General features: G+C 35.0%; 1 protein-coding gene across 8 annotated transcripts in view; it reads left to right on the plus strand.

Moving 5' to 3' along the window:
- The window catches only part of AKAP9 (A-kinase anchoring protein 9), a 194,641-nt gene that overhangs the window by 151,168 nt on the left and 27,814 nt on the right, over positions 1 to 15,659 (plus strand). For 7 of the 8 annotated variants that reach the window (XM_013047838.2, XM_013047840.2, XM_013047837.2 and 4 more), the window contains 9 exons: positions 4,588 to 4,740; positions 5,092 to 5,271; positions 6,089 to 7,162; positions 8,521 to 8,661; positions 9,141 to 9,629; positions 10,048 to 10,111; positions 10,441 to 10,562; positions 11,117 to 11,308; positions 11,574 to 11,762. In XM_013047838.2, coding sequence (XP_012903292.1) covers positions 4,588 to 4,740; positions 5,092 to 5,271; positions 6,089 to 7,162; positions 8,521 to 8,661; positions 9,141 to 9,629; positions 10,048 to 10,111; positions 10,441 to 10,562; positions 11,117 to 11,308; positions 11,574 to 11,762 — 2,604 coding nt within the window. The remainder of the gene's footprint in view (positions 1 to 4,587; positions 4,741 to 5,091; positions 5,272 to 6,088; positions 7,163 to 8,520; positions 8,662 to 9,140; positions 9,630 to 10,047; positions 10,112 to 10,440; positions 10,563 to 11,116; positions 11,309 to 11,573; positions 11,763 to 15,659) is intronic. The other variant, XM_013047842.2, reaches the window with a different exon arrangement.

Genomic DNA, 15,659 nt, shown 5'->3' on the forward strand with positions numbered 1-15,659 from the left:
TAGAGGGGACAAATATAAAGGCCTTGACACGGGAAGAAGTTTTAAAGACAAAAAGAAGGTAAATATGAACTGAGTGAAGAGGAGAGTGTAGAGAGAGTTGTGTTAGTACAAAACTTTTTCTTACTTACCATGGGCTTTGAAGTATTGCTAGTTTGCTTTAGGGTTTGGTTTTTTGGTTTTTGGGTTTTTTGTTTTGTTTTTTAAGTTACGTTGCCCTGGGAGGTTATTATTGTGCTATTTTACAATATACTAAACATGTTCTTAAAACAAAAGTTTAACAATACAGTAATTATATAAAGTTTTCCTGTGTTTTTCTACTGCCCCCTTCTCAAACAAAAAGAAAATCCACTTTTAATACAGTAATAATTTCTAATTTCAATTTAAATTAAACTTATTTAAATCTTGGTCTACTATTAGCTTTTCTAAAACATATTGTACTTTGCATTATCTAGCTATATCATATCATTTAAAATACTTAAGGTGTTTTAAATTACATTTTTATTTCCACATAATTTTCTCAGGATATTTAATATATTTTAACAAATATCTATTGAACTTAAAGAGTAAATGAATGTTAATAAGTCCCTTGTAAAATATAAGAATGATTTAGACATCAATTAAAATCTGGCTCAGAATAAAGCCCTCTAAGTGATGAATAGAAATGATCATCTCCATGAGAAGGTTTATTTTCTCACTATCATATTACACTGACTAATGTTTATCTAAAAGGTTCTTGATTATTTTGCTTTTTTGGTTTTTCTGAAACATGCAGGCAACACTTGCTTATCTGTAACCACTTTTATGTGTTTTGAAAAGAACATTTAAAGTGCCTTACAGTAATAGAGAAATTGTCTGCTCTTTAAAAAGATAGACTTTCAAAACTGAACCCTGAAACAATGATAGTTGTATGAATAGTTGAGATAGTTGATTAATTAACTTTACTAACTTTATATTTTAATTATCTTCTGAACTTAATATAACATTACTGACACTTAATATTTTGAGGTCAGTATTTGATAGCAGTCTACATTTTACTCAGAATCATAGCTGTTCAGAACTACAAGGAGGCCGGTCAGCCAGATTCTGTCAACCAACTCGCAGTGTTTTATAGATAGGACAGAGCCAGGTGTGTTGAGTGAGTAAAGGGTTAAAATGATAGTTCATCCTAGTCTACCTAGTTTTTAATAACAGTGACAAGTACTCTGTCAGAACCCACTCATCTGTGACTAAAGACTGAAAGAGAGGAGGAACATAGAATTAAAAGATAAATCTTTTGGGCACCTGGGTGGCTCAGTGGGTTAAGGCGCTGCCTTTAGCTCAGGTCATGATCTCAGGGTCCTGGGATCGAGTCCCGCATCGGGCTCTCTGCTCAGCAGGGAGCCTGCTTCCCTATCTCTCTCTGTCTGCCTGCCTCTTCATCTACTTGTAATTTCTCTCTGCCAAATTAATAAATAAAATCTTTTAAAAAAAAAGATAAATCTTTTAATGAAAATAACTTCTTAAGCATTCTTCCTGCGTTAGGCAAATGTTTTCAGATATCTGATGGAATATCAACAGAAGATGTCTGTATGTGTCATTTATTTTTTCTACTATTCTCATAGCCTTAATCTGTGCACAACTTTAAGTTTATCGTATGTTTAGAAATGCAAATGAATAGAAAGAGAAGAAACTTTAAAGATAGGATGATAAGAAAAAGGAAATAATGTGGGGAAAATGGAAGAATTTCTTTAAGAAAAAGATGCCTTCAGTAGGTCTTAACTCTATAGAGCTAATGAAATCTAGCTCATAGATGGCAGTAATAAATGATCATAGTTAACTTTGTGGAGGTCTGTGCTATAAAGTGGTATTTTAAAAGCCTGATGTCATTAATCTTTACAGTCTCCCTGAGGATAGACTCTAGTGTTACATCCATTTTACAGATGAGTAAACTGAGTTAAGAGAGGTTAAACAACTTGTTCATAGTCACACAGTAGGTGGTTGAGCAAGCATTCCTCCTAGATTTCTCTGATTCTGGAGTCCTGTGATGCTGTACTGCTAAAGAATTGGGGAATATTTTGCCTTGTTGGTAAGAAGTATTAAAGACTATCACTCAACATTTATTAAGACCGTAGTACATGTTGATTACCACTATCCAGTTGTAAAGCTAGCAGATTTCAAAGATCTAATGTCTAACTAAGAAGGCATATACACATTTGAAAGCAATTAAAAAAGGTTTTAAAAGAAAACACAAATAGTTGCAAATTAATATAATCCAAACAGTATAGATAACATTTAGTAGCTGAAGTAAACTGGATTAAAACAAATAGCCACCATTCTGTTTTAAAACCCTAGTAATATTCTTGTGGTTTTGGTTGTTATAGGCTCAGTAATAGGACAGCCTGGGACTGAAACTAGAGTCTGGCTGAACAGGAGGAAAGAATCCTACAGTTGTTGTCTTTGGGAATTGAGGTCTCTCTTGTGATGACGCAAATTCAGCTTCTTAGAACAGAAATGTTAGTACTTTAGGCCAATGTTTCTCAGACTTTAGTGTGCACATGAATCCCCTGGGGATCTTATTAAAAAGAAGATTCAGATTGAGAAGGTCTGGCGTGGGGCCTTGGAGTTTGTGCATCTCACATGTTCCCAGGTGATGCCAGTTGTGCTGCTCTAGGGACCACATTTTGAATAGCAAGACTTTAGATCAAATTTAGAATTTGACCATAAACTCTTGTGTCAAGAAAGTAAAACAAAACAAATAAATGAAAAAACAGACTCTTAAGTACACAGAACAAACTGATGGTTGTCAGAGGGGAGGTTGGTTTTGGGGAGAGGGTGAAGTAGGCAAAGAGGATTAAGAGGTACCCCAAAAATCAAATAGCATTTGAGGTGGAGCATCATTTTTGAACTTAAATGTCTACATGTATATTAAAGTAATACCTTTCATCAAAAGTAGCTGTGAAAGATAAGGATAGGTATAAATACTACTGCATTAGATAACTTTGAAGAAGATAAAATCACCATAGTTTTCAGCAAACCAACCTGATAATTATATATGAGCAACTATTAAATGTGTTTAAGGAGTGTCTACCGAGTTTAATACCAGTGCACAGAAAATGAGTTCCAGACATTAGTTATTATAAGCAGGATAAATGATAGTTAAGAATGTGAGGCTCTAGGAGCACCTGGGTGGCTCAGTCATTAAGCATCTGGCTCTTGATTTAGGCTCAGGTCACGATCTCAGGGTCATAGGATGGAGTCCCACATTGTGGGGTTCCTCACTCAGCAGACTCCTGGAGATTCTTCCTCTCCCTCTCCCTGTGCCCTTCCGACCCACTTGCTTGCTCACACTCTCTGAAATAAAATCTAAAAAAGAGAGAGAGAATGTAAGACTCCAAAGGTAAACTCCTTACCACATACTAGTCTTGTGACCTCAAGACAAGGTACTTTGTTCTCAGTGACTCCCTCCTTTTCTCCAAAGTGGGAATAATCCAAGTAAAGATCTCATAAGGTTGTTACAGAGTTTAAAAAATGATACCTATAAAGCGCCTTATGGAATACCTAACAACAAATTGTCTATAAATGATGGCTACTATTATTAGCATTAATACTATTTCTGTTCAGGGGCTTTGCCTTGTTAGTGCTAAGATACGATTCTGATTACATGTCTGGGTGTAAGCAGCATATGGTTCCTTTCAAGTTCTAAGGAAATAAATGATTTATAGGCTACCCTCTGAGCCGGCTACTACTGAATAATGTTGCTTCTGCATTCTAGGTTGCTGTTAATACAGCAATTTTGATCATTCATTAAATATTTATTAAGTAGCTAAAGTAGCTACAAAGCATTGAGCCAAACGACTATTCCTTAATCAGACCCAACTTTTAAAATATAATGGTAACAGCTCTTAAAACTCATTAGTTTCAGTCTCTGTATAACCATTTCGGAGTAATTGCTTTAACATTAACAGGAATCTGTGCTCAGAAAAGAGCTAAATTTCTATTGTCCCAACGTATAGGAGTTCTCTTAATTTTATTCTAAAATGGTATTAATAACTTGCTGTTTAAGTTTCTGTATTTCAGACATAAGGAATTCACAGTCTTAGAGTCTACCTCTCCTTTGGTCTACTTAAGCAAAGCACATGTAGCCAAACCTTTCATTAGGTTAAGTTTTAGTACTGACTAATTTGAGCTAGTCTCATTTGGTAGCTAAAACAACTGACTTAATTTTGAAGCTTTCTTGAACCTTTTGATAGCAACTAAATTTAACATGAAATAAGATTTAAAATGTGGACTCTTTCCCTTCCTTCCATGACTACTTCTGCTTTGTCAGAAAATATTTTTGGTAAGAAATGGCCCCTTGAATCCTTCCTTCATCTGAAGTGCCTCTCTTTGCTTTAAGTGGAGTGATTTAAGGGTGATCAGTTTGGAAATACCTAGAAACCACATAGTTATATATACTGGCTTAGAGAAACCCCTTTATTCTCATGGTTCATATGTCTTAAGTATATATGTTTTATACACCTAATTCAGCATTTTTCATTCTCTTTTCCCAAGCATTTGTATAAATGGGTATTTTTTTTTCTCTTCCCTTTTGATATTTTGGTATCAAAGATTACAAACTTAGAAGAACAATTAGAGCAGTTTAGAGAGGAACTGGAAAATAAGAATGAAGAAGTTCAGCAACTCCATATGCAATTAGAAATACAGAAAAAGGAATCTACTACCCGCCTTCAAGAACTTGAACAAGAAAACAAATTATTTAAGGTAATTAATTAAGAAAAACTTTGTTCATAAATAATTCATAATTTTCGTCTTAGTATCAAGCACTTACTGAGTCTAGCTGCTAAATAATTCTTAACAGAGGAACATTCACTGCAAATGGGTTTGCATGAATTTATTTTCAACCCAGCATAATATTTGAATTCATCACGAATGAAAAAATTTTTAGAACTTTTATCAAAATATTTTAAGAATTATTGACTTAAAATTACTATATGATTGCTCATTTTATTTGTACATTTTGGGCACTTCATCTTTTGTAACACTTAATTGGTAGAGTATTCAGAAAATTACATGTAATGATCTATCCAGCTGATTGGGGTTTTTGGTCCCTAGGATGAAATGGAGAAATTGGGCTTTGCCATAAAGGAATCTGATGCTATCTCTACTCAGGACCAACATGGGTTGTTTGGAAAATTTGTTCAAATAATGCAAGAAAAAGAAATAGAAATTGACCAATTAAATGAGCAAATTACAAAACTTCAGCATCAACTTAAAATTACAACAGATAATAAGGTACACTAGTTTTAAATTACTACATGAAATTAAGCTAGAATTTTGAAGGGCAAATGCTGTTTTTCAGCTTCTCGTTGAGTATAAGAACTGAATAAAAGTTAATCCTCTTTTGCCCATTAATTTTATTTATTAAGGTACATTGGCTTCGGGCACCTGGTTGGCTCAGTCGGTTAAACACATGCCTTCGGCTCAGGTCATGATCCCACTGTCCTGGGATTGAGCCCTGCTCCTTCTTCCTCACCCTGTTCTTGCGTGCTTGTGCATGTGCATGCTCACGTGTGCTCGCTCTTTCCCTCTCTCCGTCTCTCCCTCTCAAATAAATAAATAAAATCTTAGAAAAAAAGACATACTGGCTTTACGAGCTATGTGTATTTTTTATTCCCTCCTAATACTGTCAAGGATTTTTGATGTTTTCCAGAGAATCTCTGGTGACTCAGATTTCATTATATCATTCTAACAAAATCTGTAAAATTCTATTTGATATGAATTAAATAAGATAACACCATCTGTTAACCATTTTTATTTTACTACTTCATTCTTTTCAATTAGAATGTATTGGTATTGACTATTTATAGGAAATCAGCTACTAATGTTTAAATCACTTTATATTTAACAGAATTTTCTGAACAAAGTTAGAAGTAAGGTCCTTGTTTGATATGATGGGGACTGTTGGTTTATATCAAAATTAATCTAACATGTCTGAGAAGTGTATTATTTGTGTGAGATCAACCCTTTGAGATCCTGCCCTTAAAATAAAAAATAAAATTCCCAAAATGCAAATACATATTTATTATGTGTTATTTGTTTTCATTAACAGCTTATTGAAGAAAAAAATGAACTGATAAGGGATCTTGAAACCCAGATAGAATGTTTGATGAGTGATCAAGAACGTGTGAAGAAAAGTAGGGAGGAAGAAATTGAACAGCTCAATGACGTGATTGAAAAACTTCAACAAGAATTGGCAAATATTGAACAGAAGACATCAATGGATGCCAACCCTTTCCCAGAGGAAGCAGATAGTATAAAACATCAGTTGGATATGGTAATAGCTGAAAAACTGGCTTTGGAACAGCAAGTAGAAACCACTAATGAAGAAATGGCTTTTACGAAAAATGTACTTGAAGAAACCAATTTAAAAATGAACGAGCTAACACAAGAATTACGCAGCTTAAAGAGAGAACGTGAAAATATGGAAAAAATCCAAAGTGTACCAGTGAAAAGCATTAATATGGACATAGATGACCCTAGCAAAACCAAACCTGAACTGGAAGTTCACCTTACTGAGAATGCCTTTAAATCCCTAGAAAATCAGACTTCTGTCGCGTCTTTTGAAGAAAACAGCAGAAGTTCCATAAGCAGTTTGGAAACAAAGGTGCTACAGCTTGAGGGCACTGTGAGTGCAAAGGACTTGGAACTCACCCAGTGTTACAAACTTATAAAGGACATGCAAGAACAAGGCCAATCTGAAACAGAAATGCTTAAACGGAAGATTGGAAACCTACAGAATATACTTGAAGAAAAAGTTGCTGCTGCTCTTGTGAGTCAGGTCCAACTTGAAGCAGTTAAGGAATATGCAAAACTCTGTCAATATGAACAAGCAGTTTCACCAGAACTTGAAAGTACAAATGTACAGAATTTAAATCCAGTAAGAGACAGTGAGATGGACCCAGATGTATTAGCATTAACCTTGAGAATATCAGAATTAGAAAACCAGGTGGTTGAAATGCAGACTAGTTTGATTTTAGAAAAAAAACAGGTAGAAATTGTGAAGAAAAATGCTTTGGAGAAAGAAAAGAAGCTACTAGAACTAAAGAAGTTATTGGAGGAGGAGATAAACCAGGGAGGTAAAGAAAGGAAAAGAAGCCCTGAAGGAGATTTTGAAGTTTTCAAGGTTAGGTTGTTTTTTAATTTTTTCACTTAAATGCCATAGGGAATTCTCTTTTTCTTTGTTCTTAAACTGATTACTAATTTAAATTAAATATGGTGTTCTTTACATCTAGCAATTCATATATAGAGGGTTTTTATAAAAATACTTTTCTGTATAGTCATATTATTATCACTAAAATAATGGATACAGATTATATTGTGATTTCAAAATCATGTTATTTATTTCACTAGCATACTCATATTAAGTAGAGCAGTCAAAAGAAAGATGTTAAGATTAGCAAATGTCTTTTGGAACTTGTGTGGTTTTTTTTTTCCTGTTCCATCTAACATGCATGTTATTTGATCATTCCTTTTAAGTAATTGATACATCAAAATATATTAGTATTCTACTGAAGTAACATGTCAGTGATAAGTCGTTAGCATTTGAGATTTTATACCTGATAATAGGTTCTTTCCTTTCCTAGAAATAATTTTTATTTGACCTTTTAAGTCTACTTATGTAAAGATCTGAAATGGCCTTTATTTCTTAGCACAGGGCAGATATAGTAGAAGGATTTTAATTTTCAAATTCACACTTTATATATTTATAATTTTGAGTACTAAATGTGCGGTCTTATCTGAATACTAGGCAATTAACTAACAGCAAGAATCCAAAAATATATAATTTGTTTGACAAAGTATGATAATTTTTTCCATTTAATAGGCTTTTTTTGTCCTAGCTCCCTGGAAGTATAAATTCTTATAGTCATATTAAAATATTAACATGACTTTCTATGTATATAAATCTTGTAAGAAATATCTTAGTAAGACTTGGTATTTTTTGAGGAACGTGATATAAATATGAAAGTGTTCTGGGGCACCTGTGTGGCTCAGTGGGTTAAGCCTCTGTCTTCAGTTCAAGTCATGATCTCAGGGTCCTGGGATTGAGTCCCACATTGGTCTCTCTGCTCAGCAGGGAGCCTGCTTCCCCCCACCCTCTCTGCCTGCCTCTCTGCCTACTTGAGATCTCTCTCTGTCAAATAAATAAATAAAATCTTTTTTTTAAAAAAGTGTTTTGAATGGTAACAATACTTTGACTAATAATTTATAAATATTTAGGATTATATATACTAACATAATGTATCTTTGGCTTCCAGAAAATAATTTTTTCTTTACTGTCTCAAGAACATAAAATGATAGTTCCTAAAAAAGTTTTCCTATTTGTTGAAAGAACGTGAATCATTTCTACACCCTTTTATCTGATAAGCAGTCATTCTGGAAAAAGCTTCATTGAAAAAACTTCATTAGAAGTATAAGTGCTTTTGAACGTGGCTCTATCTTTTGAAAATAATGTGTTTTTAAATGTTTTCCACTGCAATTCAGGCAACTGCTGAGCCTATTGATACCAGTGAAGAAAGTGGATTTTGTTGTCAACTTGAGGCTCTTAGAGCTGAATCATCAGCTATCAAAGAAGAACTTGCTAATTACAAAGAGAAAGCAGAAAAGCTTCAGGAAGAGCTTTTGGTAAAATAAGTAACATATGTCCTATTTAACTTATTTTTACATATCTTAATTTCATTTTGAAGTATATTCTCTTCTGTAAAAAACCAAAAAGCTGGAAAAAAAAATCTTTTGTAGCTTTGATGAAAGGTTACTATAAATTTCTTTACTAGCATGTTCTTGCTTGGTTTTCTTTGAATCTTTTATAGAAAGATGCTTTTAGTCTCTAGTCTGTTAATGAATGAGGAGAAAGATATTAAAGAGAGCTCTTTATCCCATAAATACCAAAAGAGTCTGTTAAAATAATTTCACTTCTATGGTAACTGTGACTACACATATATACAAATTTATATAGAATCTCTGAGTGTTTCTGTAATATTTATCGTATTATTCTGAGAAAAATGAGCATATTAATATGCATGAATAGTCTCTCTTCTCTACCCAAAATTCTACATTTAATATTTTTAATTGAATGTTCTACTGTTTTATTTATTATGTTTTAGGTAAAAGAGACAAATATGGCATCTCTTCAGAAAGATTTAAGCCAAGTTAGGAATCAACTCACAGAAGCAAAAGAGAAATTATCCTCCTTCTTAGAAAAAGAAGATAAGACTGTGGTACAGGAAAACAGAAAAGTCTGCATGTTAGAACCACTTCCTACTAACGTGGATAAAAGCTTGGCATCCGTGATTGAGAGGACCCTCAAGGTTAATAGCAGCAGTGAGACTCCACAAGTTCTTGTTAGAAATGTAGGAATCCAAATTGATTTACAGAGTGAGTGTTCATCAGAAGAAGTCACAGAAATAATCAGTCAGTTTACTGAAAAAATTGAGCAGATGCAAGAACTACATGCTGCTGAAATTTTGGATATGGAATCCAGACATATTTCTGAAACTGACACCTTAAAGAGAGAGCATTATGTTGCTGTTCAGTTGCTGACAGAGGAATGTGGTACCTTGAAGGCAGTGATACAGTGTCTGAGATCTAAAGAGGTATTTGGTTTTCATAATAATGTGTTTTTCAACGTTGTGTGCTTCACCCGCCTCCTCTCCAATTCTTTGTTTTTAACAGAAAAAGAAATTTGGGTAATCTCTTCCTTAGATAAAATTGCAGTTTTTATTCTTTCCATTGTGTAGTCAGATAATAACTTTCCACAAAGTTCTTCTGCAAATTTGGAGCACCGTATTATTCCTTAACTCATGAATGACTTCTTGTGGTAATATCCATTTGGAAAAACACAGAAGACTTTTAAACCATGGATAGTTCCATTTATTGTAAAATGTATGATTTAATTGAGTTTCTTATTTGTGTTTTGACAGCACTATAAAAGATCACAACTATTCATTGGATCCTATTTTTATTTTTATTAAAGCAAAAAATGTTATGTATTCCTCTGTGTTCTCTAATTAGGGATCCTCAGTTCCTGAATTAACACATTCTGATGCTTACCAAACTAGAGAAATATGTTCCAGTGGTAAGATATATACATTTCTTTTTTTTGTTTGTTTTGCTTTCTGTTTTTTGTTTTTAAAGATTTTATTTATTTGACAGAGAAAGAGAGATCACAAGTAGGCAGAGAATCGGGCAGAGGGAGAGGGGGAAGCAGGCTCCCTGCTGAGCAGAGAGCCCAATGTGGGGCTCAATCCCAGGACCCCGGGATCATGACCTGAGCCAAAGGCAGAGGCTTTAACCCACTGAGCCACCCAGGCGCCCAAGTTATATACATTTCTGACATTTTTTAGTACTTACTTAAAAAGTATTTGTTTCTTTTTAATAGTCCAGTGGTCATTTTCTTTATTTTAGATTCTGGATCAGACTGGGGTCAGGGAATTTATCTTACACAAAGTCAGGGATTTGACATAGCATCAGAAGACCGAGGAGATGAAGGTGAAGGTTCAACAGATTCATTTCCGAAGAAAATAAAGGTACTGAAAGACAGTCTTTTAGTGAAACTTAGTCTGTGTGATTTCTGTATTGAACATAGCAGTTTTTTAGAACGTATATTGTTCTCTGAAGAGAGAATTGCAAAGGAAGAATGAATCTTTAGAATCTGTTTAGTGTAATTCCTGTATTTTGCAGATAATAAAGTACAATGTATTTATTAATTATTTATCTAAAGATTTTTAAAAATAGTTTTTATCCCTGGTAATTTTGAGTGCCAAAATTATTAATGCAATCCCCAGGTGTAGAATTTATCTCTTACTTACTTCTTTTGGCTAGATTAGTGGCTAATCATTAAATCCAAGAAGAGCATATCAGTTAAGTAGAAGAAACTTACAGGTGAGAGCTACACAGTCATAGACTTACATCCCCTCCATAAGAAAAAGTTAGTCAGTAGTCGTAGCCTGGTGTTTTCTTCCTACAGTGGCTCTTCCAAGTAGTCTAACTAGATAAAGCCACCTTCCTTAAAATTTATATTTCTTTGTATATCTGTCTTTGAAGAAGTTGTCAGAATTCTGGCCTTTGGGTTTATTTCTAGGGATTACTGAGAGCTGTCCATAATGAAGGCATGCAGGTGCTCTCCCTCACTGAGTCTCCCTATAGTGATGGAGAGGACCATTCTGTTCAGCAAGTGTCAGAATCTTGGCTAGAAGAAAGAAGAGCTTATCTCAGTACAATCTCATCTCTTAAGGATTTAATTACCAAAATGCAAGTGCAAAGAGATGCCGAGGTACTCAATATTGTGTATCTTAATAGTTTTATATGACTTTTGCTAATAATAAGGCACTTTATAGATTAAATTATTGTCTTTTGTTATGTAATTACACATGAATTACTACGTATCATTTAAATGCCACAAGCCACACACTTGGAAGCAAATCCGTACTTTACTTTTGACCTCTACTATTTATTTTGGTTGGTAGATAAGTATCATTTTTAGAATTTTTTAAAAACATGCTTATTTGAAAACTGACTTGTTTTTTATACTCTGCTAGGTTTATGATGGTTCCCAGTCTCATGAGTGCTCCCCAGATTGGCGAGGCGAACTTCTGCTTGCTCTTCAACAAGTTTTCTTAAAGGAACGCAGTGTTTTACTAGCTGCATTTCAGACTGAGCTGACAGGTCTATGTACTAAAGATGCAGTTGGATTACTAAACTGTTTGGAACAGAGAATAGAAGAACAGGTATTAAAATAAAACTTTGAAACGAATGCTTTTTAATATTAATAAGCAAGTGAGTTATGGATTACTTTTGGAGAAGGTCTGAAAGTTAAAATTTTAACAGGATCCACTAAGAATATTGGAAAATTATTACCTTAAATGTTTTATCTTGTGTTAGAACCTAAGCAACACTGAAAATTAAGGAGCTATTCATCCAACTTAGTTAGAAAAGAGCAACAGAATAAGTCCAAAGAAGATAGAAGTAAGTAATGGTCAGTTCTTGTTATCTGTAGTAATTAGATTCTGTAAAGTTGCTGTGACTGCTGAGCCATTGATACTAGGGAAAATACAGCGGGTGGGTTCCTGTGAGCCCCTGGTCATGTCATTTGTCAACCAACCAATACATAATTCTATTTTGTGTGGGTTTCTTTTTTTTGTTTTTTTAATTTTTTATTTTTTATAAACATATATTTTTATCCCCAGGGGTACAGGTCTGTGAATTGCCAGGTTTACACACTTCACAGCACTCACCAAAGCACATACCCTCCCCAATGTCTGTATCCCCACCCCCTTTTTCCCAACCCCCCTCCCCCCAGCAATCCTCAATTGTTTTGTGAGATTAAGAGTCACGTATGGTTTGTCTCCCTCCCAATCCCATCTTGTTTCATTGATTCTTCTCCTTCCCACTTAAGCCCCCATGTTGCATCACCACTTCCTCATATCAGGGAGATCATATAAAAGTTGTCTTTCTCCGCTTGACTTATTTCTCTAAGCATGATATGCTCTAGTTCCATCCATGTTGCCGCAAATGGCAAGATTTCATTTCTTTTGATGGCTGCATGGTATTCCATTGTGTATATATACCACATCTTCTTGATCCATTCATCTGTTGATGGACATCTAGGTTCTTTCCATAGTTTGGCTATTGTGGACATTGCTGCTATAAATATTCGGGTGCGCATGCCCCTTTGGATCACTACATTTGAATCTTTAGGGTAAATACTCAGTAGTGCAATTTCTGGGTCATAGGGCAGTTCTATTTCAACATTTTGAGGAACCTCCATGCTGTTTTCCAGAGTGGTTGTACCAGCTTGCATTCCCACCAACAATGTAGGAGGGTTCCCCTTTCTCTGCATCCTCGCCAGCATCTGTCATTTCCTGAGTTGTTGATTTTAGCCATTCTGACTGGTGTGAGGTGATATCTCATTGTGGTTTTGATTTGTATTTCCCTGATGCCGAGTGATATGGAGCACTTTTTCATGTGTCTGTTGGCCATGTGGATGTCTTCTTTACAGAAATGTCTGTTCATGTCCTCTGCCCATTTCTTGATTGGATTATTTGTTCTTTGGGTGTTGAGTTTGCTAAGTTCTTTATAGATTCTGGACACTAGTCCTTTATCTGATATGTCGTTTGCAAATATCTTTTCCCATTCTGTCAGTTGTCTTTTGATTTTGTTAACTGTTTCCTTTGCTGTGCAAAAGTTTTTGATCTTGATGAAATCCAAATAGTTCATTTTTGCCCTTGCTTCCCTTGCCTTTGGCGATGTTTCTAGGAAGATGTTGCTGCGGCTGAGGTCGAAGAGGTTGCTGCCTGTGTTCTCCTCAAGGATTTTGATGGATTCCTTTCTCACATTGAGGTCCTTCATCCATTTTGAGTCTATTTTCGTGTGTGGTGTAAGGAAATGGTCCAATTTCATTTTTCTGCATGTGGCTGTTCAGTTTTCCCAATACCATTTATTGAAGAGGCTGTCTTTTTTCCATTGGACATTCTTTCCTGCTTTGTCAAAGATTAGTTGACCATAGAGTTGAGGGTCTATTTCTGGGCTTTCTATTCTGTTCCATTGATCTATGTGTCTGTTTTTGTGCCAGTACCATGCTGTCTTGATGATGACAGCTTTGTAATAGAGCTTGAAGTCCGGAATTGTGATGCCACCAACGTTGGCTTTCCTTTTCAATATCCCTTTGGCTATTCGAGGTCTTTTCTGGTTACATATAAATTTTAGAATTATTTGTTCCATTTCTTTGAAAAAGATGGATGGTACTTTGATAGGAATTGCATTAAATGTGTAGATTGCTTTAGGTAGCATAGACATTTTCACAATATTTATTCTTCCAATCCAGGAGCATGGAACACTTTTCCATTTCTTTGTGTCTTCCTCAATTTCTTTCATGAGTACTTTATAGTTTCCTGAGTATAGATTCTGTGTCTCTTTGGTTAGGTTTATTCCTAGGTATCTTATGGTTTGGGGTGCAATTGTAAATGGGATTGACTTCTTAATTTCTCTTTCTTCTGTCTTATTGTTGGTGTAGAGCAATGCAACTGATTTCTGTGCATTGATTTTATATTCTGACACTTTACTGAATTCCTGTACAAGTTCTAGCAGTTTTGGAGTGGAGTCTTTTGGGTTTTCCACATATAGTATCATATCATCTGCGAAGAGTGATAATTTGACTTCTTCTTTGCCGATTTGGATGCCTTTAATTTCCTTTTGTTGTTTGATTGCTGAGGCTAGGACCTCTAGTACTATGTTGAATAGCAGTGGTGATAATGGACATCCCTGCCGTGTTCCTGACCTTGGTAGAAAAGCTTTCAGTTTTTCTCCATTGAGAATGATATTTGCGGTGGGTTTTTCATAGATGGCTTTGATGATATTGAGGTATGTGCCCTCTATCCCTACACTTTGAAGAGTTTTGATCAGGAAGGGATGCTGTACTTTGTCAAATGCTTTTTCAGCATCTATTGAGAGTATCATATGGTTCTTGTTCTTTCTTTTATTGATGTGTTGTATCACATTGACTGATTTGCGGATGTTGAACCAACCTTGCAGCCCTGGAATAAATCCCACTTGATCGTGGTGAATAATCCTTTTAAAGTACTGTTGAATCCTATTGGCTAGTATTTTGTTGAGTATTTTCGCATCTGTGTTCATCAAGGATATTGGTCTATAGCTCTCTTTTTTGATGGGATCCTTGTCTGGTTTTGGGATCAAGGTGATGCTGGCCTCATAAAATGAGTTTGGAAGTTTTCCTTCCATCTCTGTTTTTTGGAACAGTTTCGGGAGAATAGGAATTAGTTCTTCTTTAAATGTTTGGTAGAATTCCCCCCAGGAAGCCGTCTGGCCCTGGGCTTTTGTTTGTTTGGAGATTTTTAATGACTGTTTCAATCTCCTTACTGGTTATGGGTCTGTTCAGGCTTTCTATTTCTTCCTGGTTCAGTTGTGGTAGTTTATATGTTTCTAGGAATGCATTCATTTCTTCCAGATTGTCAATTTTGTTGGCGAAGAGTTGCTCATAGTATGTTCTTATAATAGTTTGTATTTCTTTGGTGTTAGTTGTGATCTCTCCTCTTTCATTCATGATTTTATTTATTTGGGTCCTTTCTCTTTTCTTTTTGATAAGTCGGGCCAGGGGTTTATCAATTTTATTAATTCTTTCAAAGAACCAGCTCCTAGTTTCGTTGATTTGTTCTATTGTTTTTTTGGTTTCTATTTCATTGATTTCTGCTCTGATTTTTATGATTTCTCTTCTCCTGTTGGGCTTAGGGTATCTTTCTTGTTCTTTCTCCAGCTCCTTTAGGTGTAGGGTTAGGTTGTGTACCTGAGACCTTTCTTGTTTCTTGAGAAAGGCTTGTACCGCTATATATTTTCCTCTCAGCACTGCCTTTGTTGTGTCCCTGTGTGGGTTTCTTTTTAAAGAGACCTTATGTGCTAGGTATCACTGATTCATTAATGTCGAACTCATGGCCAAGAGCACTATATAACTCATGCCTAAACGAAGCTTATCACATATATTCTCTGCATGAAATACAGTCTTCTTGTGATGAGTAGCACTAGATAGTTCTTCATCTCTGTGCTTAGGGACCTTTTTAAATAGAAAAGTCACCAGTAATGCAAAGAAACAAAGCACTATAGATGGCACAAAG

This window comes from Mustela putorius, unplaced genomic scaffold (genome assembly GCF_011764305.1).
Source record: "Mustela putorius furo isolate JIRA1106 unplaced genomic scaffold, ASM1176430v1.1 tig00003845_pilon_pilon_pilon, whole genome shotgun sequence".
NCBI classification, from domain to species: Eukaryota; Metazoa; Chordata; class Mammalia; order Carnivora; family Mustelidae; genus Mustela; species Mustela putorius.